The sequence below is a fragment of the Papio anubis genome, unplaced genomic scaffold, assembly GCF_008728515.1.
Source record: "Papio anubis isolate 15944 unplaced genomic scaffold, Panubis1.0 scaffold71, whole genome shotgun sequence".
NCBI lineage: Eukaryota > Metazoa > Chordata > Mammalia > Primates > Cercopithecidae > Papio > Papio anubis.
Window position 1 is genome coordinate 150,405 of NW_022167319.1, and position 23,274 is coordinate 173,678.

The following is a 23,274-nucleotide window of genomic DNA, read 5'->3' on the forward strand; positions in this document are numbered from 1 at the left end:
GAGGTCAGGAGTTCGAGACCAGCCTGGTCAACATGGTAAAACCCTGTCTCTACTAAAAACACAAAAATTAGCCAGGCATGGTGGCATGTGCCTGTAATCCCAGCTACTCAGGAAGCTGAGGCACAAGAATCATTTGAACCCGGGAGGGGAGGCGGAGGTTGCAGTGAGCAGAGATTGTAGACTCCATCTCAAAAAAAAAAAAAAAAAAAAAAGGTCAGGTGCGTAGCTACTGCCTTTAATCCCAGCACTTCGGGAGGATGAGGTAGAAGGACTGCTTGAGCCCAGTAGTTCAAGACCAGCCTGGGCAACACAGCAAGACATCCATCTCTAAAAACACATTTTATATATATATAAAATGTATATACAAACACATACATATGTAAACATAAAGTAAGTATAGATGGTTGAGTATACATTAGTATAGTATGCATACATATTAGTATCTATCTATCCATGTATATATTTTTCACGCTCTGTATGCTAAGAGGGCCTAGAAGTGGTGTCATCTTAATAGCAATGAGCACACCTAGTGCAGAGATCTTGGTTGTCAAATACTATCCTCCGATATAAGGTACCAGGGTTGGGAAAGGGGAAATACAGGGTAAGTGTCTTGGGGTACCAGGAGAAGTGTTATATCTTTAAAAAAAAAAAAAAAAGCCAGGCACAGTGGCTCATGCCTATAATCCTAGCACTTTAGGACGCCTAGGTGGGGGGACTGCTTGAGCCCAGGAGTTCAAGACTAGCCTGGGCAACGTATTGAGACTCCATCTCTACTAAAAATTTTAAAAATTAGCCAGGTATGGTAGCTCATGCCTGTGGTTCTAGCCCCTAGGGAGGCTAAGCTTGGGAGCCATGATCAAGCCACTGCACTCCAGCCTGGGTGACAGAGTGAGACACTCTCAAAAAAAATAAAAAAGGATAGGGACCTGTCAAAAAAGGCAAAGGACCCAATCTAAGAGAGATCTCAATGACCAAAGCTGGAACAATGTAACTAATAAAATAAGTAATGACAGTAATGAAGAATAAAAGAAATACCCATGAGTCCATAATAAACACATGATTAAATTAATAAATAAATGGGACAGAAGAAACAATATTTCCTTCCCTATAGAATAATTCTAGTTAATAAGTATACAAGGAAGGAAAGAAATGGAGAATCACCACTAGAACACAGTAATACTTGCTGCAGGCAAGACACAGTAATGAACACTGGGCAAATATTAGCAGGCAAAGTTTAAGGAGAAGCACGATATATGAGTGGCCTCAAAATATCTGCCCCAACACAGTGACATTCACTAATTACAAAGGGAAAACAGTAACTTTACAGTGAATAACATGGCAGACATCACCTTAAGCAACTGCTCATGACCAGTAATCTGCAAAACTCCAATGTAGTCAAATAGTATAAGCCCTCATCTTAGAGTCATCTGTGTTCAAATCTCTCTTCAAATTCCAAAAGCCACTTCCTGGCTGTGTGACCTTGAGCAAAACTACTTAAGGTCTCTGAGGTTTGGCTTTCTTATTTGGAAAACAGTGATTATATCACCCGCCAACCCATAGGGTTGGTGTGAAATTTAACATGAGAAAATCCACTCCAAAGTGCCGGACATTTTGCCTAACACGGAGCAGATGACCAATAAATGTTAAATAAGTTAATTCCCTAGTTTGGTATTCAATGCCCTCCTAATTGGCCTAATTCTTCCCTGCCTTCATCCCAGCTAGTGTCTTCCCCTCAGTTTTGCTCTCCATGCTGCCACCAATGAGACTTCTCTAAGACCTGGCAACATGCCTCTTTTTAAAACCACTACAAGCACTCCCCATAGCACACCAGTTTAAATGCAAGAGTTTTAGGATTAGATATGAATCTAAACCTGACAATCGTAACAAATTCATAGGTCAAAATAAAAGCTTTTAAAAGTATCTGCTATTTTCACTAATCTATGCCATTAAAAACGCTATCAGGATAGAAAATTGAGTTTGCCATTTTTACTAATTTAGTAAGTAAAAATTCTAGGTAAGTTCAAAATTTAACTTCCATTGAGAGTTTACTTCACAGTAAACTTACTCTTTTGAACTCCCTTCACTTTATGCCAAGGACGACAAATGAAAGTGAGATCTCACCTTTCCTTCCTCGAGGTGAAGTAGCAGGACTTTATCTCCTGGCTTATAATCTTTGAGCAGCTCTGCTGACTTCCAGACTTCCTCTGGATCAGGTATCCAAACCCTGGCAAACTAGAAGACAAAAAGAAAAAATTCAAACTAGCAAACCAATTATTTTACAATAATATGTAAACATATGACTATTTATAATTAAACAATTTACGAAAAAAGACGTCTTGGCCAATATGAAATTTCCTTTTTTTTTTTTTTTTTTTTTTTGAGACAGAGTTAAGCTCTTGTCACCCAGGCTGGAGTGCAGTGGCCCGATCTCAGCTCACAGCAACCTCCGCCTCCTGGGTTCAAGCAATTCTCCTGCCTCAGCCTCCTGAGTAGCTGGAATTATAGGCGCCTGCCACCACGCTCAGCTAATTTTTGTATTTTTAATAAAGACAGAGTTTCGCCATGTTGGCCAAGCTTGTCTCCAAACTCCTGACCTCAGGTGATCCACCCGCCTTGGCCTCCCAAAGTGCTAGGATTACTGGTGTGAGCCACCATGCCCGGCTGAAATTTACTTTTTAAATTAGTAAACAAAAAATATTTTAGCCCTCATAGCACCACCATTCCCAAATTATACAAAAAGTGTGTTCTGACAAAACAGTTATGATCAAAGCTTGACTTTGCTTTATACAGTAAATGCCACCTGAAAGTATAATTTTAGATTAAAATGTACATATAAGATCTATTTTTGAAGCTATGGTATTGTGGTTCTGCCAGTTTCAATAGCTCAGATATCTTTTTATGGCTGAGTTTACAATTTGGAATTGTTTTTTTCTTTTGAGACAGAGTCTCGCTCTGTTGCCCAGGCTGGAGTGTGGTGGCACAATCTTGGCTCAATGCCACCTCTGCCTCCCAGGTTCAAGCGATTCTCCTGCCTCAGCCTCACGAGTAGCTGGGACTACAGGCATGTGCCACTGTGCCCAGCTAACTTTTGTATTTTTAGTAGAGACGGGGTTTCACCGTGTTGGCCAAGCTGGTCTCGAACTCCTGACCTCGTGATCCAAAGTGCTGGGATTACAGGCATGAGCCACCATGCCCCGCCCACAATTTGGATTTTTTATTGTGGTTTGCATCCTGTGTTCCGCAAAGCCTTAACGATTTCTCAGATATCCTTCAGGAGCCATCACAGTAGGGAGAAGAGGAGAATAAAAATAACAAAATTTTAAAAACTGAAAAAACACTGTTGTTCAGCATTTTGCCTTCATTATTTTATAAAGATGAGTGGGAAATGGTAAAAATGGCACAGCCAGTCACTAATAAACTTAGCTCCTGCAGCCTCAACACCATGAAAAAGGCATGGTAATCATCAGGGATTCCTAAAGCAGCAAATATTTTGCCTCAACTAGACACTCTCTGGACATAAGCCAGAAGATTATGTGGTCAATTTTGAAGAAAAAGAACAAAATATACTAACATGCATAAATCTTTCAAATACCTCATTGAAGAAGTGTTTTATGTGCTTGGACTCTCTGGGAAGAAATTTCCCTTTAAAACACGCATAACACTAAACCTCAATGCCCATTTTCATGAACAAATCACATATGAAAACAGGAATCCTAGATTCAGCCAGCAAAGGAAAGACATGATACAATCAATCATGGCTGGCATGGGCCCGACTGAACCCGGTCTCTGGCCTGTATCTGTATCCGCATTTCATGTAAATTCACCTCTACATTTCATTTTTAACAATGATCAGGGTACTAATTTACTTGGAGCTTTGAGAAGGAGCATCTGGATTTGAGTATGTTAAATGTGGGGCAACTTCCCAAAGAATTGTGATAATGTAATGACTATTCTAAGTACTGGGCACAAAGTTCTGGAAGTTTGTAACAAGGTCATTCCCAAGAACAAGAGAAATTTATATGACCCAGTGATGAACTTACAGATAGGAGAAAGCGAAAAGAAAGTGGGTGAACGAAAGTACAGGTAGATCTGAGATTCAAGATAATTTAAATTAAACGTCTCCTATAAGAAAAACATTTCAGCATGCCATGCCACTGTCCTGGATATTATGTTAACCTCTTCTTTTTTTTTTTTCTTTTTTTTCTTTTTTTTTTGAGACGGAGTCTCACTTTGTCACCCAGGCTGGAGTGCAGTGGCGCAATCTCGGCTCACTGCAACCTCCGCCTCCTGGGTTCGAGCGATTCTCCTGTCTCAGCCTCCCGAGTAGCTGGGACTATAGGCACATGCGACCACGCCCAGCTAATTTTTTTATATTTTTAGTAGAGACAGGGTTTCACCTGTTAGCCAAGATGGTCTCGATCTCCTGACCTCATGATTCGCCTGCCTTGGCCTCTCAAAGTGCTGGAATTACAGGCATGAGCCACTGTGCCCAGCCTATGTTAACCTCTTTACTGACAAATATTTTCAAGCCTTCCTGTTAGGAAGCTGCTGTGGTATATTGCCGTAGTTTCCAAACTACCAGATTTCATGGCTGGTAAAAATTTTTTTTTCAAGTTTGGGGACTGATATAAGGTTATTAACTAACTTTTAGTCTTGACAAGTAAGATTACAAAACCATTAATTATTGGCAGCACTTACAGACAAGTAGAGGCTAAGGCCCTCACACTCAGCACAGGCAACATAAATACCAATCTACTATCTAATATCACCGTCGTTTTATAAAATGAAGGACATTTTAACAAGAAAACAGTAGGACAAATAGCCATCATAGTTTTTTCGTTTTCTGTTTTTCGGACACGGAGTTTTGCTCTTGTTGCCCAGGGTGGCTCACTACAGCCTCCAGTTCCGGGATTCAAGCAAGTCTCCTGCCTCAGCCTCCCAAGTAGCTGGGATTACAGGTGCCCGCCACCACGCCCAGCTACTTTTTTGTTGTTGTTTTATTTTTAGTAGAGACAGGGTTTCACCATGTTGGCCAGGCTGGTCTCAAACTCCTGGCCTCAGAGAGTGATCCTCCCACCATGGCCTCCTAAAGTGCTGGGATTACAGGCCTGGCCCTCACAGTTAACACACAAATCCCTTACCATGGTCTACAAAGGCCTTCATGACCTGTCCTTTCCTTCCCCTGCCAACCTCTAAGCCAGAGCCATGCAGATCTTATTTTAGTTCTTCAGGAACACAGTTTTGTTTGCTCCTGTCTCTAGACCCTGGCCCTTGTTAATTCCTCTATAATGTACTTCTCCCAGATCTGCTTATGCCTGCCTCCTTCTCACTTACATGATAGCTCAAATGTAAACCTCTTCAAAGAGGCATTCCCAGATCTTTCTAGCTAAAATCAATCCAAACTACGATTACCGTTCTCCATTTTACATTCTTCAGCGCTGTTATTCACTATCTGAAATCACTTGCTGTTATGTTGTCTATTTACTTATTTACTGTCTCTCTTCCTTCATTAGAACATAAGTTCCGTGTCTGTGTTGTTCAACACTGCAGGCAGTACTTAGAAGAGTACCTGACACACAGCTGGTGCTTAGTAAGAATTTATCAAAAGAAGATCAGAATAAAAGGCATCTCTTTAAATTGAATATAAGTAGTACGATTAAAAGCTCACTCAATTGCTTTAATTTTATCTTATTATTACCAACACATACAAACTTTTAATCTAAACAGTTTGCAGAGGAAAGAGTATGGAACTAGACTATGGGTTCTAGTCCCAGGGCTACCGGATGGGCCTTGGCCTTTATTTCAGGCAACAATAAAATGAGGATGACAACAATAGTCTTCCAGTTTATTGCAAAGGCTTACACACATAGAAACTTCATGAAAAGCATAAACCAATATATAAGTACAGGGTGGGGTTGTTACTGTTTTTTCCCATAGGAAGTGATTTCTAAAGTCATATATCAAACATGTCACTGAAATTTGTTTTACAACTTTTTTCCCAGGTACACAGTCCATAAACTGAGTAATATCTGTACATATCACTAAAGCCTTACTCATGCAATACATATTTCTATGTACTAACTGCTCCCAATCTGAAGCTTATTTACAAAGACAACATTTTTGTAGCTTTCTCTGGAAGGCATTACTGGTTCCAGAAAAGATATATAAATATAAAGAGATTAAGAGTCGGGATGGGCATGGTGGCTCACGCCTGTAATCCCAGCTCTTTGGGAGGCCGAGGTAGGTGGATCTCTTGAGCTCAGGAGTTGGAGACCAGCCTGACCAACATGGTGAAACCCCACCTCTACTAAAAATACAAAAATTAGCCAGGCATGGTGGCTCGTGCCTGTAATCCCAGCTCCTCAAGAGGCTGAGGTGGGAGGATCACTTGAGCCCAGGAGGTGGAAGTTGCAGTGAGCTAAGATCACGTCACTGCACTCAAGTCTGGGGAACAGAGTGAGACTCCATCTCAAAAAAAAAAAAAAAAAAGAGAGAGATTCAGAATCATGAAATGACCTATTACATTGACTGACGAAAACACAAAAAAGGAAAATGTGTCCGAGTGAGTTTGTAAAAGCATGACTGACCAGTGCCTAAACATGAGGAGACTTGAAATCTAGAAAGCGCCTTCATGCTCTGTGTCAGTAGGGAGCTCCAGCTCAGATTTCCACAAGTATTTTGCAAACAGTAGATACTTTGCCAAAGACTAGATTTCCAAGGGCTAGATGTTAACAACACTTACAGATAAGCAGTAGAAGGCTAAGGCCCTCACATTCACCAAAAGCAAGATATTTAAAGACTGAACACCACTCTCATAACCAACTTCCTCTTTATCTTAGCTTTACCTCTGGGGAAAGCATACAAGGAGAAATAGGTCAGAAACCATTCTATTATTACCATTGCCGTTCTGTGTTTCTTTTCCATCTTAACCAATGAGATCAGTGACTGCAGAAACAACTATGACAGAAGGGGGTCAATTTGAGGATATAGATGCTGAAACAGGGAAATCTCAAACTGACACGCCACTTCCTACTGCCTTTGGCACTTCCAACCCTGCCTCCCACTCTTCCTCCAGGCCGCAATTCAAAGACACACGGCAGGAATAGAACTAAACTTGTCCAGTCACATCCAGTGAGAAGACCGGGGGAAGGGAAGCAAGAAGACAAGGCCACTGGAACGCATGAGAAACCTAGAAATAGGACACAGTGTGAGTCGGGCAGGAATCAGAAACAAGGATAGACACTGCCCACTAAGTCTGAGGCCCTCCTGATGAAAAAGAAGCGGTTATAAAACGATAACCCTGGCCAAAGTGAATCAAACTGGACACAGCCCCCAGCAAGGCAAGGGAAGGCCCCTGTTGAGAGACAGGACTGGCTGGATTTCCTAGGCCCACTAAGAATCCCTAAGCCTAGCTGGGAAGGTAACCACATCCACCTTTAAACACGGGGCTTTAAACACGGGGCTTGCAATTTAATTCACACCCGACCAATCAGAGAGCTCTCTAAAATGCTAATTAGTCAAAAACAGGAGGTAAAGAAATAGCCAATCGTCTATCACCTAAGAGCACAGTGGGAGGGACAAGGATAGGGATATAAACCCAGGCATTCCAGCCGGCAACGGCTACCCTCTTTGGGTCTCCTCCCTTTGTATGGGAGCTCTGTCTTCACTCTATTAAATCTTGCAACTGCACTTTCTTTTGGTCCGTGTTTGTTACGGCTCAAGCTGAGCTTTCGCTGGCCATCCACCACTGCCGTTGCCGCTGTGGCAGACCAGTGGCTGACTTCCATCCCTCCAGATCCGGCAGGGTGTCTGCTGTGCTCCTGATCCAGCGAGGCACCCATTGCCGCTCCCAATCAGGACAAAGGCTTGCCATTGTTCCTGCACGGCTAAGTGCTGGGTTCGTCCTGATCGAGCTGAACACTAGGTCACTGGGTTCCATGGTTCTCTTCTGTGACCCATGGCTACTAATAGAGCTATAACACTCACCACATGGCCCAAGATTCCATTCCTTAGAATCCGTGAGGACAAGAACCCCAGGTCAGAGAACATGAGGCTTGCCACCATCTTGGAAGCGGCCTGCTGCCATTTTGGAAGCTGCCCGCCACCATCTTGGGAGCTCTGGGAGCAAGGACCCCCTGGTAACACAGTCATGTAACTGGATTCTGTCATGATTAGCTAACAAAGGGTTAGGCTCTCTTTCAGTGATCCCCGTTTCCGCTCTTTCAGTGATTCCCGTTTCCTCTTCTCCACTCACACTACTCTACATCTAGTCCCTCATTATCTTGTGAGAGTCTCTCAAACATCTCACTTACGCTACCTGAGACCTTATTTTAGTTATTCATGAATCTACCTACCTTCCATACCAGACTATATACTCTTTCAAAGCTATCTTTGAATCCCCTCTGAAGTCAACCAAGTTCCTGGCCCACAGTTTGTGGGCAGCACATATACGTTGATTTTATTTAAGACTGAGATAAGGCAAGGCAAGGAAGAGAGATGAGAAAAATTGGAAACATTCCACAGGCTTAGCTCAGGATTTTCCATGAAGTCATACCAGAGTTTGAGGCCACCAAACAGGGTTGGGACGGGGCATGAATCAGAGGCTTAGAGAAGAGAGATTCATGAAGTAGTAGGTAAAGAAAGAGTAAATAATGATGTAGAAACTGGTAGAAGAAGGAAAAAGAAGAGCCTGAGATTTGAGGTACTGTAATTAAAGAAAAAAGCCTAGGGGAGGGAGAAATGAGAAAATAAACTTAAATTACATAAAACTTAAGCACACAAAGATTTGTGACAATTCAAATGAACCACTTGATAAAAAATGAGAATAAGAATAAAATGAAGATGGACTAAATTTTATAATAGCTAAAATCTGATAAAATAATGCTAACACAGATTTAACCTGCATAACAGCCTGCAAGGAAAATAAGGAAAATAAAAGACATCTGTCCTTCCACAATACAATTTAATGAGGCCTGCCTGGCAGCAATGAGGTAATTTTGACAGAGTCTAAAAGAGCACTAGAAAGGCAGGTTCAAGGGACATGCTGGCACTGGTACATGCCAGAGAGGGGCACCAGTGTTGGCTCACCTAGCACTGCCCTTGCACCTTCTTGGGGGTTACACTCAGCCTTGCACATTTAAGGAGGCACCAGTCTGTTTTTGTTTTTTTTTTTTTTTGAGATGGAGTCTCGCTCTGTTGCCTAGGCTGGAGTACAGTGGCACAATCTCCGTTCACTGCTACCTCTGCTTCCCAGGTTCAAGTGATTCTCCTGCCTCAGCCTCCCGAGTAGCTGGGATTACAGGTATGCCCCACAACACCTGGCTAATTTTTGTATTACTAGTTGAGACGAGGTTTCGCCATGTTGGCCAGGCTGATCTTGAACCCCTGACCTCAGGTGATCTGCCCACCTCGGCCTCCCAAAGTGCTAGGATTACAGGCATGAGTCACCGTGCCTGGCCCACCAGTCATCTTTCTTTCGGTATCTTACCACAGTGACAACACGGAAGAGGCCCTTGATTGATGCAGATGACTCACTGGAAGTTTTGCTAACTTGCATTTTGTCTGTCAAGTAACACTGAGGGTGTGGGCACCAAAAGCAGTTGCTTCTGATGCCCCAGACACTTTGGGAACAAGACTAACAGCACTAACAGAATAAACTGAGCAGCCCTCAAAACCTAAAGAATTTGACCCATATGATTCTCTCTTCTTCCCCTAACTCCCATATACATTGTTTGCTTTATAGCACATGTGCACATCTTTATTAGCTTCTGTATTAAATCATGAGCAGCTTGGCAATTCGGAATCTGCCATGGCTCACTTTTGACAGCCCATTGTGAATGTTTGCAAAAATGAGTGCTTTATGTCACAATTCAAACAGGCCTATTACAAAAACTAAGTGCCCCTCTGTGCTTTGAACTAAAGCAGGAAAGAAATCCTGAAATGTCACTAATACCCCCTCCTCTGAAACCTGACATTAATGTGGGTGTTCCATATGATTACTAAGCAATTCATATAGCCCTTAGAGCATGTTTTTGGCATAAAAAAATCAGGAACTACTATTCTAAAAGGACATGATGAGCTCTCCAGAAAAAAGGAAACAAAAATTATTAAAGAAACAAATTGCCCCTCTTAGTAATGGTATATTTTGTATTTTTTTAATTTGTTATGAAATATATCATATGAGATGTGTCTGTGTGTATGTGTATACATAGATAATTTGTTGAATGAAAGAATGATGTAATGAACTTCCATATGCCCACCATTTAGGTTCAGAAGTAGAACATTACTTATACTATTAAGGCCCCTTGATGGAATATATATATTTTTTTTTTGGACAGAGTCTTGCTCTGTCGCCCAGGCTGGAGTGCAGTGGCGTGATCTTGGCTCACTGCAAGCTCTGCCTCCCAGGTTCATGCCATTCTCCTGCCTCAGCCTCCTAAGTAGCTGGGACTACAATACAAGTGCATGCCACCACGCCTAGCTCATTTTTTGTATTTTTAGCAGAGAAAGTGTTAGCCAGGATGTTCTCGATCTCATGACCTTGTGATCCGCCTGCCTTGGCCTCCCAAAGGGCTGGGATTATAGGCGTGAGCCACCGCGCCCGGCCAAAACAGTAGATTTTATTATGAAGGAATTTCCCTCCTCCACCCCCAAATTGTTCTGAGTATCATAATGAAAACCAGCTATTAAACTGGCCCATGTCATCTGGTGAAACTTAAGAATGTCTCATCTAAGACAACATGTCAAAGACACGCCAATCAGCTTGCCATCCATCCTGCAGTGTTCCAGTGGGCTCTGACAACACAATGAAGGCTCTACCAAAAATGAGGTTAGTCAATAACCACAAAAAACAATCTGAGGATGCTGAAGACTAAAATTTTAATGAATGAACGAGCTCAGGTTCATGAATTTCTATAAATGAATAAAATCATAGGGTTGACTTAAAATTTTTAATTTTTTGCTGACTCTGCAAGTCACCTTGCATATACTGTGAAATGTACCTGGTTTAAAAGTAAATCACATGTCACTTTGGGAGGCCGAGGCGGGTAGATCACAAGGTTAGGAGTTTGAGACCAGCCTGGCCAACATGGAGAAACCCCGTCTCTACTGAAAATACAAAAATTAGGCCGGGCGCGGTGGCTCAAGCCTGTAATCCCAGCACTTTGGGAGGCCGAGGCGGGTGGATCACGAAGTCAGGAGATCGAGACTATCCTGGCTAACATAGTGAAACCCCGTCTCTACTAAAAATACAAAAAACTAGCTGGGTGTGGTGGCGGGCGCCTGTGGTCTCAGCTACTTGGGAGGCTGAGGGGGGAGAATGGCGTGAACCCGGGAGGCGGAGCTTGCAGTGAGCCGAGATCACGCCACTGCACTCCAGCCGGGGAGCACAGCGAGACTCCGTCTCAAAAAAAAAAAAAAAAAATACAAAAATTAGCTAGGCATGGTGGCAGGCACCTGTAATCCTAGCTACTCAGGAGGCTGAGGCAGGAGAATTGTTTGAACCAGGAAGCAGAGGTTGCAGTGAGCTGAGATTGCGCCATTGCACTCTAGCCTGGGCAACAGGGCGAGACCCCGTCTCAAAAAAAAAAAAAAAAAGTAAATCACACTTTGGGAGACCAAGGCGGGTGGACTGTCTGAGCTCAGGAGTTCGAGACCAGCCTGGGCAACATGGTGAAACCCCGTCTCTAATAAAATACAAAAAATTAACTGGGAGTGGTGACACGCACCTGTACAGTCCCAGCTACTCAGGAGGCTGAAGCACAAGAATTGCTTGAACCTGAGAGGTGGAGGTTGCAGTGAGCTGAGATTGTGCCACTACACTCCAGCCTGGGCAACACAGCAAGACTCTGTCTCCAAAAAAAAAAGAAAAAAAGAAAGAAAGAAAGAAAATCAAGTTCAAGTCAGCTCCCACCAGACATTGAAATTATCTTTTTAAATTTAGGAAGAAAACAAGAACTTGCAAATTAATGGATATGCTTTGTTACCATTAAGTAGCAAAAATTAAATATTCTTCTTTTTCTAAAATTTGATATGAGATAACAGAGCTTTGGAATGAATATTTTTAGACACTGTAGTTATTTAACATTCATGCAAAGATTATTTTCAGAACTAGATCTAACTTCTTAAGAACAGTGTTAATATGCACATCAAGAAAAATTAGTATTTCCATCTATAATTAGCTGGTGGTATTTTAAACCACAAAATTCTAAATAAGTAAAATAATCAAAGGTAAAACAGAATCACCAACAAGGAAAGGAACCATATAGGTTGTATTCATCAGAGCTTTGATTAGGATAAAGAAAAGTCCTAACTTTACTTAATCTCATAATATGCTTTGTAATTATTATTAAAGAAGTCCCTTATTCAACAAAACACCTGAGAGAAGTTAGATAACTTGCCCCAAACGTACTCAGCTAATAAATGACAGCAGAATTCAAACATAGAAAGATCTCTGATTTCAAGATGATTAGGGTGTATAAGGAAGAGTAAGAAAAACACAACGTCACTGAATCACTTTCTCCTGATTGTGACCGAAGTTGCTCAACTAAGCAAAACAACTCACACTTTCCTATCATTTTCAACACTTGCTCTCAATGTAGACAAAAGTATTAAATGGAAGTCATGTTAAACATGTACAGGCCTCTTTATACAGGGGTCTTCTTGTCACATAGAATATCTATCACTCTGATAAATGATGTAGTGATGAAAGAAGTCATGGATAATTTTTAAAATTTTAACTAAAATGTCTTAACATGGTAAGATTTAAGGAATCATGGAATTAAACATCAAACAACACATACATTATATGAGACAATATGGATAAGGTGCGAAAACAGTACCTGGGGAATAATAGGCAGGTGCCGGTATGTATTTCCCTCCCATTTATAACAGGCAGCTCCCTTTGTGTTGCTCCCCAGCTTTGGGAATCGACACTTCTAGGTCTGTTGCTAACTTGGGAAATGACACAGTTTGGATATTTGTCCCTGCCCAAATCCCATGCTGAAATGTAATCCCCAATGCTGGAGGTGAGGCCTGGTGGGAGGTATTTGAATCATGTGAGCAGATCCCTCATGGCTTGGTATTGTCTTTGTGATAGTGAGTTCTTGTGAGATCTGGTCATTTAAAAATGTGTTGCAACCTCCCCTCTCCTTCTCTGTCTCTCGCTCCTGCTTTTTGCCATGTGATGTGTCTGCTCCTTCCTTGCCTTCCACCATGAAAGCTCCCTAAGGCCTCCCTAGAAGCAGATGCCACCATGCTTCCTGTATAGCCTGCAGAACCGTAAGCCAATTAAACCCCTTTCCTTATAAATTACCCAGTCTCAGGTCTTTCTTTATAGCAATGCAAGAATGAACTAACACAAAAAATTGGTACTGGGAGTGAGGGATTGCCTCACATACAGATAAACTGAAAATGTAGAAGCAACCTTGGAACTAGGTAACAGCAGACGTTGGAAGCATATGGAAGGCTCAGAAGAAAACAGGAAGAAGAAAGAAAGTTTGGAATTCTTAGAGACTGGTTAAATGGTTGTGACCAAAATGCTGATAGCGATCCGGACAGTGAAGGCCAGGCTGACAAGGTCCCAGATGGAAATGTGGAACTTACTGGAACTGGAGCAAAGGTCACGTGTGTTATGCCTTGGCAAAGAACTTGGCTGCACTGTGGCCACTGCCCTAGGGGACCTGTGGAACTGAACTTCAGTGATGATTTAAGGTATCTGGCAGAAGAAATTTCAAGGCAGAAAAGCATTCAAGATGTGGCCCAACTGCTTCGAACAGCCTACACTCAGGTACAGGTGCAAAGAAGTTACTTAAAGTTGGAATATATATTTAAGCAGGAAGCAGAGCATACAAGTTTGGAAAATTTGCAGGCTGGCCATGTGGCAGAGATAGCTTTTTCAAGAGAGAAATCCTAATTTGCATAACTAAAAGAGAGACAAGTGCTAATAGCCAAGACAATGGGGAAAAGGTCTTGAAGGTATTTTGGAGACCTTCCCAGCAGCCCCTCCCATCACAGGCCCAGAGGCCTAGGAGGACATTATGGTGCAGAGGGCCAGGCCTAGGGCCCCACTACCCTGCACAGCCTCAGAGTTCTGCTTCTTCCGTCCTGGCCGCTCCATCTCCAGCTCCAGCTCCAGCCAAGGGTCAAAAAGGTTGGGGAACAGCTCGAGCTGCCACTTTGAAGAATGCAAGCCATAAGGCTTAGCAGATTCCATGTGGTGTTAAGCCTGTAGATGTACAGAATAAAAATTGAAGAATGTTTGGCAGCCTCTGCTTAGATTTCAGAGGATATATGAGAAAGCCTGGGTGCCCAGGCAAAAGCCTGCTGCAGGGGCAAAGCCCTCATTCCTCTACTGGGGCAGTGCCAAGGGGAAATGTGGGGTTGGAGGCCCCACACAGAGGCATTTCCTAGTGGAGCTGTAAGAATGGGGCCACCATCCTCCAGATCCCAGAATCGTAAATCTACTCTGTACCTTCAGCCTAGAAGTCACAGGCATTCAACTCCAACCCATAAGAATGGCCCTAAGGGCTGAACCCTACAAAGCCACAGACAAAGAGCTGCCCGAGGCCTTGGGAGCCCACTCTTCCTATCAGTGTGCCCTGGATGGGACGTGTAGTCAAAGGAGATTATTTTGGATCTTTAAGATTTAATGACTGCCCTGCTAGGTTTCAAATGTGCCTGTAGCCCCTTTATTTTGGCCAATTTCTCCCTTTTGGAATGGGAGAAATGTCTATACCCCCACAGTATTTTGGCAATAGTCAACTTGTTTTGATTGTATGGGCTCAGAGGCGGAAGGAGAAAAGTCTCAGATGAGACTTTGGACTTGGACTTCTGAGTTAATAGTAGAATGAGTCAAGGCTTTGGGGGACTGTTGGGAAGGTATGATTGTGTTTTGCAATATGAGAAGGACATGAGACTTGGAAGGGGTCAGGGGAGGAATGATATGGTTTGGATATGTGTCCTCACCCAATCTCATGTTAAATTATAATCCCCAATGCTGGGGGTAGGGCCTGGTGGAAGGTGTTTGGATCATGGGGGCAGCTCCCTCATGGCTTGGTGCTGTCTTCATGATAGCGAGTTCTCACAAGATCGCTATCACTCACTCACACTCTCGCTCGTTCTCTTGCTTTCTGTCTCCCCTATCTTTGCCATGTGACGTGCCCACTCCCCTTTTGCCTTCCACCATGAGTGGAAGCTTCCTGAGGCCTCCCCAGTCATGGTTTCTGTACATCCTGCAGAACCATGAGCCAATTAAACCTCTTTTCTTTACAAATTCCCAGTCCCAGGTATTTCTTTATAGCAATGCAAGAATAAACTAATACAGAAAACTGGCACTGAGGTGTGGGGCATTGCCATAAATATACCTGAAAATGTGGAAGTGGCTTTGGACCTGGGTAATGGGCAGAGGTGGAAACAGTTTGGAGGGCTCAGAAGAAGACAGGAAGATGACTGAAAGTTTGGAACTTCCTAGAGACCTATTGAATGTTATGACCAAAATGCTGATAGTGATATGGACAGTGAAAGCGAGGCTGAGGGGATCTCAGATGGAAATGAGGAACTTATTGGGAACTGAGGTAAAGGTCACTCATGCTACACTTTAGGAAAGAGACTGATGGCATTGTGCCCTTGCTCTAGGAATCTGTGGACCTTTGAACTTGAGAGAGATGATTTAGAGTATCTGGTGGAAGAAATTTCTAAGCAGTAAAGTGTTCAAGAGAATCAATCTGACTAGATTTAAGAAGATGTATGGAAAAGCCTGGAAGTCCACACAGAAGGCTGCTGCAGAGGCAGAGCCCTCATGGAGAACCTCTAGCAGGGCAATGTGGGAGGGAAATGTGGGGCTGGGCACTGCCTAGTGGAGCTGTGAGAAGAGGGCTACTGTCCTCCAGACCCCAGAATGGTGAAGTCAGTGACAGTTTATACCATGTGCCTGGAAAAGCCAAAGGCACTCAATCCCAGCCCCTGAGAGCAGCCACTGGGGGCACAGCCCTGCAAAGCCACAGGGGTGAAGCTGCCCAAGACCTTGTGGGCCCACTCCTTGCATCAGTGTGCCTTGGATGTGAGACGCAGAGCCAAAGGAGATTCTTTTGGAGCTTTAAGATTTAATGACTGCCCTGCTGGGTTTTGTACTTGCATGGGGTTTTTAGGCCCTTTCTTTTGGCTGATTTCTCCCATTTGGAAAGGGAGTATTTACCCAATGCCTGTACCTCCATTATATCTTGGAAGTAACTAACTTGTTTTTGATTTTACAGGCTCATAGGCAAAAGGGACTAGGCTTGTCTCAAATGAGATTTTGGATTTTTGAGTTAATGCTGGAATAAGTTAAGACTTTGGACTATTGGGAATGTATGATTGTATTTTGCAATGTGAGGACATAAGTTTTGGGGAGGGGCCAGTGGCAGAACGATACAGTTTGAGTCTGTGTCCCAACCCAAATCTCATGTCAAATTGTGATCCCCAGCGTTGAAGATGGGTCCTGGTGAGAGGTGACTGGATCATGGCGGAGGATTTCCCCTTTAGTGCTGTTCTTGTGATAGTGAATTATAGAAAGATCAGGTTGTTTAAAAGTGTGTAGCAGCACCTCCCACCCTCTCTTGTTCTCATGCTCCAGCCAGATGTGCCTGCTTCCCTTCACCTTCTGCCATGATTGTAAATTTCCTGAGGCTTCCCCAGCCATACATCCTATATAGCCTGTGGAATTGGGAGCCAATCAAACCTCTTTTCTTTATTAAGTACCCAGTCTCAGTCTCAGGTATTTCTTTTTTTTTCTTTTCTTTTCTTTTTTTTTTTTTTTTTTTTGAGACAGAGTCTTACTCTGTTGCCCAGGCTGGAGTGCAATGGCACGATCTCGGCTCACTGCAACCTCCGCCTCCCGGGTTCAAGCGAGTCTCCTGTCTCACCTTCCCATATAGCTGGAATTACAGGCATGCCACCATGCCCGGCTAATTTTTCTATTTTTAGTAGAGATGGGGTTTCGCCATGTTGGCCAGGCTGGTCTCAAACTCCTGACTTCAAGTGATCCACCCGCCTCGGCCTCCCAAAGTGCTGGGATTACAGGCGTAAGCCACCATGCCCAACCTCAGGTATTTCTTTATAGCAGTATGAGAATGGACTAATACAGAATGTTACACATCTTTCATGATCTGGCTCTGTCAACTTCTCCAGTGTCATCTCTCACCTCTCCTGGCCTTGCATTCAACCCTCTAAACTGCAAACACCAGCTGATTCCTCCATATCTATCTCTACTCAAATTGCCCAGCAAGCCCTTTCCCCATCCTCATCACCCATATAATGCCTATGTATCCTTTAAGGGCCCACCTTTCAGCAGTGTTTCACCACTGACCCTGGCAGCCTACCTGGAACATTCTGGCCTGGCATGGTTCCTCCCTGCCTCTCTAATCATTCTTTTCCCATTTCCTGTGCCAGCTCTACCTTCTCTATCCTATCTGTAACCATTAGAATTGCCCAGATCTCTAAGCTAAGTCTCTTCTCTCTTTTAATGTGGTGTTAAGAATTCGACTTGCTAGGCACAGTAGCTCATGCCTGTAATCCCAGCACTTTGGGAAGCCAACGGAGGAGGACTGCTTGAGTCCAGGAGTTCAAGACCAGCCTGGGCAACATAGTGAGACCTCCCCTCTACAAAAAATGAACAGAATTAGCCAGGTGTGACAGCACGTGCCTATAGTCCCAGCTACTTAGAAGGCTGAGGTTGTGAGGATTGCTTGAGCCCAGGAGGTCAAGGCTACAGTGAGCCAAGATCTTGCCACTTCACTCTAGCCTGAGCGACAGGGCTAGATCCTGTCTCCAAAAAAAAAAAAAAAAAAAGAATTCAGGCTCAGGCTTTAGAGCAGAGCATGGTTGTGCACACACCTGTAACCCTTGGTACTTGAAAGGCTGAGGTGGGAGGATCACTTGAGCTCAGGAGTTTGAGACCAGCCTTGGCAACATAACAACACCCATCTCAAAAATAATAGTAATAATAGTTCAGGCTTTAGGAGAAGACTTGCTGGGTTTACTAGCTCTGTGGCTTTCCTATCCATTGTCTACAATGAGGGTAATAATACCTACCACATAGGGGTATCATGAAGATTAAATCAGTTATACATGTGAAGTACTCAGAACAGTGCTTAGTATGTAGAAGGCAGTTGATAAGTGTGAGCTATTCTCATTAATAATATTCTTTAAAAAAAAAATAGAGATGGGGCTGGGGGCAGTGAATCACATCTGTAACCCCAGCACTTTGGGAGGCTGAGGTGGGCAGATCACTTGAGGTCAGGAGTTCAAGACCAGCCTGGCCAACACGGTAAAACCCTGTCTCTACCAAAAAAATACAAAAATTAGTCAGGCATGGTGGTGCATGCCTGTAGTCCCAGCTACTTGGGAGGCTGAGGTGGGAGAATCACTTGAACTCAAGAGGTAGAGGTTGCATGAGCCAAGATTGTGTCACTGTACTCCAGCCTGGATGACAGAGTGAGAACTCGTCTCAAAAAAAAAAAAAAAATTTAGAGACAAGGTCTCGCTGTCACCCAGGCTGGTCGTGAACTCCTTGGCTCAAGTGATTCTCCCATCTCCGCCTCCCAGAGTGCTGGGATTATAGACATAAGTCACCACACCTAGCCTATGTTAATATTATTCTTATGATTAAACTGCACTATTGGGGTGGGTTTTTTGTTTGTTTGTTTCTTTTTTTGATACAGGGTCTCACTCTGTCACCCAGGCTGGATTGCAGTGGTGTGATCATCGCTCACTGCAACCTTCACCTCCTGGGTCTTATTATTTTTATATTTACATTGTATCCCACCCACTCTCATGAGTTTAAATGCCAATTTTTCCCAAATTTCTATCTCTACCTAGACTTTTCTACTGAACTCCAGACCCCTAGATCCACATAACTTCCTAAAATCTCTATTTAGATGTCTCATAGACATCTTAAATTCAACAAGTCCAAAACAGAACTCTTCTGCTACCTCTTTTTAAACATGTCCTTCCTGCAGCATCCCCATCTCACACAGGCACCTCTACCCAGCTAGTTAGTTGCTCTTGGGGAAAAAACTGATCCTTAGGACTGCCTTCTCCTTCACTCCTATATCAAATCCATCACTAAATCCTACCTGCAATATTATAACTAAATTTTGTCCCTCTCTCTCCATCTCTACAGCCACCACCCAAATCCTAGCCAATATTCACTATAATGCTAGAAATAGCTCTGTATCAAGCTTTCCTCCCCCAACTCTCTATTCAGCAGCCAGAGTGATGTTTTTGAAATGGAAAAACAGGAAGAAAAATGGAAAAATGTCTCATCCTTGCTTAAAACCCTTTAACAACTTTGGCTAAAACATTCACATAACCCCCTTGAGCCCTGTATTATTTGGCACTTGCCCTGAACCAATCCCATCTCATGGCACTCCCTACGACCTCACTACTTAGCCCTTCTCTTCACCCCACCAAGGGCCATCTGCACCACCTGTCCTTTAACTGCTTAAACAATCCATGCTAGATCAAGCCTCGAGATTTTCTCTCTTGCTTTTTCTTGGCCTAGAATCCCTAGTTCACTTGTTTCCTGACTGACTTCTCCTTATCCTTCACATCTTATGCTTTAATATCCGTTACTTGGAAAGACCTTCCCTGACATGTCTATCCAAATTAAGCTCCACTGTTACGTTTTCTCAGATAACCCTGTACTTTCTCTTCACGATGAAAACTATGAAGATAGGAAGGTGTCTGTTTTACTCAAACTGATGCCCACAGCCCAACATAGTGTCTGATCTGTAACAGATGCCCAGTAATTACTTACTGAATAAACGTATGTCATATTTCATTAAATCTAAGACACTATCAATAAGATGCATTCCTACTATTTAAAACAAGTGTCAGAATTGAGTAAATATAGACAGATTCTTCTCCAAAATGGTGGCACAGATGCAAGCTGGCTTCACCACCCCCTCCCCCCACTGAAAACCAAAACCAAAAATATAATGCCAAGATAATCACCAGCAATATCCCAGAATTAAAATGAGAATGAGACAGTTCCCAGGACCACAGAGAAGTATAAAAAAAACTCTGAGCAGATGGTAAGATAATCAGACTCCTATATCAATGACGCAGCTCCACCAAATCTGTCTGGCACCAAGTGCAAGGAAAATTTCCCCCGACTGAGTTTCTACACTGGAAAAAGTGAGATCAAGGTGCAACTTCCCCGCCATCTTGGGTTACCTGACAGAAGACCTATCTTTGCCTCAACCCACAGGAAGCATCACGAGTGCCTGAAGAGTGAAATACCCCTGAGGACAGCCAGAAACAAAGAGAGGATATAGGATCATCATCCCGGGCCCTGGAAACTCTGCTCTTAAACTCAGAGGAGACTCCAAATCAGAGTTCAGCAGCACCATACTGTAGGAGGTATATTCCACAATTCCCCTGGGCACAAATCCCTAGCCAGCCTTTCCACACTGACAGGATATTCCCTTTGGGACCACCCCCATTCAGGATGGGCAGCACTCAGGTCATTTACTAGAGCCAGGTGTGGTGATGCACACCTGTAATCCCAGCTACTCAGGAGGCTGAGGCAGGAGAATCACTTGTACCCGGGAGGTGGAGGTTGCAGTGAGCCAAGATTGCGCCACTATACTCCAGCCTGAGCAACAAAGTGAGACTCCATAAAAAAAAAAAATACACAGCCATAGGAGAAACAAAACAGAATAAAAAGGAATGAAGCTCTGCAAAGGAGATATTGAAAATTACCCTAAAAGACTAAACCTAAGAATTATTGGTGTTCAAGAGGGAGTTAAATGAGGGAAAGAAAGCTTATTCAAAGAAATATTAATAATAAGAGAAAACTTTCCAAAACTTGAGAAACGTATAAATATCCAGGTATAGGAAGGTCATAGAATACCACATAGATTTGACCCAAATGAGGCTACCCCAAGACATAAAATAATCAAACTCTCAAAGGTTAAGGACAAAGAGAGCGTCCTACAAGTAGAAAGGGAAAAGAAGCAAATAACATATAAAGGAGTTCCAATTCATTTTGCAACAGACTTCTCAAGCAAAAGTATACGGGCCAGAAGGGAGTGAAAGGACATTTTCAAATGCTGAAAGACAAAAAAAACCCTGCCATCTTAGAATACCATATTCAACAAAGCTATCCTCCAAACATGAAGAAGAGATAAAGTCCTTCCCACAAAACAAAAACTGAGAGAATTCACCACCACCAAACCTGCCTTATAAGAAATACTAAAGGGAGTTCTTCAATCTGGAAGAAGAAAAAAAAAGCAAAACACTAATGTGAAAAAACAAAACACGTGAAGGTATAAAACTCACAGGTAAAAAAAGGTACACAAAAAATCCTCAGAATAATTAAAACTGCAATGGTGATGTGCTTTCAACTCATAACTAATATAATGTCTGGAAGATAAATCAAAAAGAAATAGCAGCAGGAACCTGTTAAGAGATAAGCAATATTAAATATGTAAATTGAGAAAATAAAAAGTGAAAAGGTAGGGGGAAAGGAATTAAATTATAGAGGTTTTTCTAAAAAAAAAATTATTTCTGCATTTCTGTCTTGTCCTTGTGATCTAAGATAAACAGTCATCTCCTTGATATAACTTATTATGTCTATAAGATGTTTTCTATAAGTCTCATGGTAACTACAAAGTAAAAACTTATAAAAGATACAGTAAAAATAAAATGCAACAAGTTAAAACATACTACTAGAGAAAACTACTTAACCACAAAGGCCGAGGCCGGCGGATCATGAGGTCAGGAGATTGAGGCCATCATGCCTAATACAGTGAAATCCCGTCTCTACTAAAAAAATACAAAAAAATTAGCCGGGCGTGGTGGCGGGCTCCTGTAGTCCCAGCTACTCAGGAGGCTGAGGCAGGAGAATGGCGTGAACCCGGGAGGCGGAGCTTGCAGTGAGCCTAGATTGCGCCACTGCACTCCAGCCTGGGCGGCAGAGCGAGACTCCGTCTCAAAAAAAAAAAAAAGTTGGATCAAAACCCACAATTTCTACTTTATGGCATTAATATTTTTAAATATGTACTACAGGTTAGGCTAATAATACAAGGCTGCAGTGTTCTTCTGATATCCTGAAAGCACAACTGTATGAATACTAAGTACCAAAAAGGCAGATCACTGAGAGAAATCCTGAAGGAAGAGGAGAACACAGAAGTGGTGTTAGACCCAAGCTAGCTGCTGGCCAGGCTTGCATCTTGATCATGATGAGACAATTACTAGAGAACAAAGCAGCAGAAATAATTAGGTATTAAGGTTACTGGCCAGGCGCAGTGGCTCACGCCTATAATCCCAGCCCTCCTGGAGGCTGAGGCGCGCAGATTGCCTGAGGTCAGGAGTTCCAGACCAGCCTCGCCAACATGGTGAAACACCATCTCTACTAAAAATACAAAAATTAGTTGGGCATGGTGGCACACACCTATAGTCCCAGCTACTCTGGAGGCTGAGGCAGGATAATCGCTTGAACTCTGGAGGTGGAGGTTGCTGTGAGCCAAGATTGTACCACTGCACTCCATCCTAGGCGACACACCAAGAATCCGTCTCAAAAAAAAAAAAAAAAAAAAAGTTATGCAATTCTCATTCAGTAATTTCCAAACGTCTAGAGAGACCAAGAGTACACTTTGCTTCCCTTAACTCTGACAGCCCTAAGATGTTAAGTGGTATGGTTGAATTGATAGAGAAAATCATCCAAATTGGGTAGTCGCGGGTTGTCAGTATGACTGAGAGAAACTGACAGGACAATGGGAATCATAACAGAAAGATCAAAATTGATTGTCAGTCTATTTTAGGTTGTAAAAATCTCATGAACTAAAGGACATTTTTTCTTGAGTGAGAGGTACTCCAAATGTATACGCTGAGAGGGTATTTTGAGAGAGAAATGCAGCATAAGCAAACACATTCTAAAAGAACTTGGGCCTCAGCCTTTTCCCCAGATGTCAAGTCAGCATCCTGGCAGTAACTTGATCACACTTTCCAGATCAAGATGGATTTCTCTAGAAATAAGAATTTCATTCTGTCTGTAAAAACTAATAAAGGATATTATTTCCTTTACCCCTCTATAGTGGCTTTTCAGTTATATTTTAAAAAGTCATCCATGAGTTAAGTGTTTCTTTTCTTAAGACATATAAAATGAAAATGTTTAAATATTATAAAACTTACAACTAAAATTGCTTTCATTTTTTATTATTATAAAATTTCAGTTTCCCTGCACTCATTTTTTCCTCATTTTCTTAGTTATTTAAACTTCTCTTACAGACATTT

General features: G+C 42.6%; 1 protein-coding gene across 8 annotated transcripts in view; it reads right to left on the reverse strand.

The window, feature by feature from the left end:
• LOC101005030 (unconventional myosin-Va) overlaps positions 1-23,274 on the reverse strand; it is a 218,177-nt gene that overhangs the window by 132,521 nt on the left and 62,382 nt on the right. For all 8 annotated transcript variants that reach the window (XM_003900951.4, XM_003900950.4, XM_009210193.3 and 5 more), the window contains one exon: positions 2,122-2,232. In XM_003900951.4, coding sequence (XP_003901000.1) covers positions 2,122-2,232 — 111 coding nt within the window. Of the gene's footprint in view, positions 1-2,121; positions 2,233-23,274 lie in introns of those variants that run through there.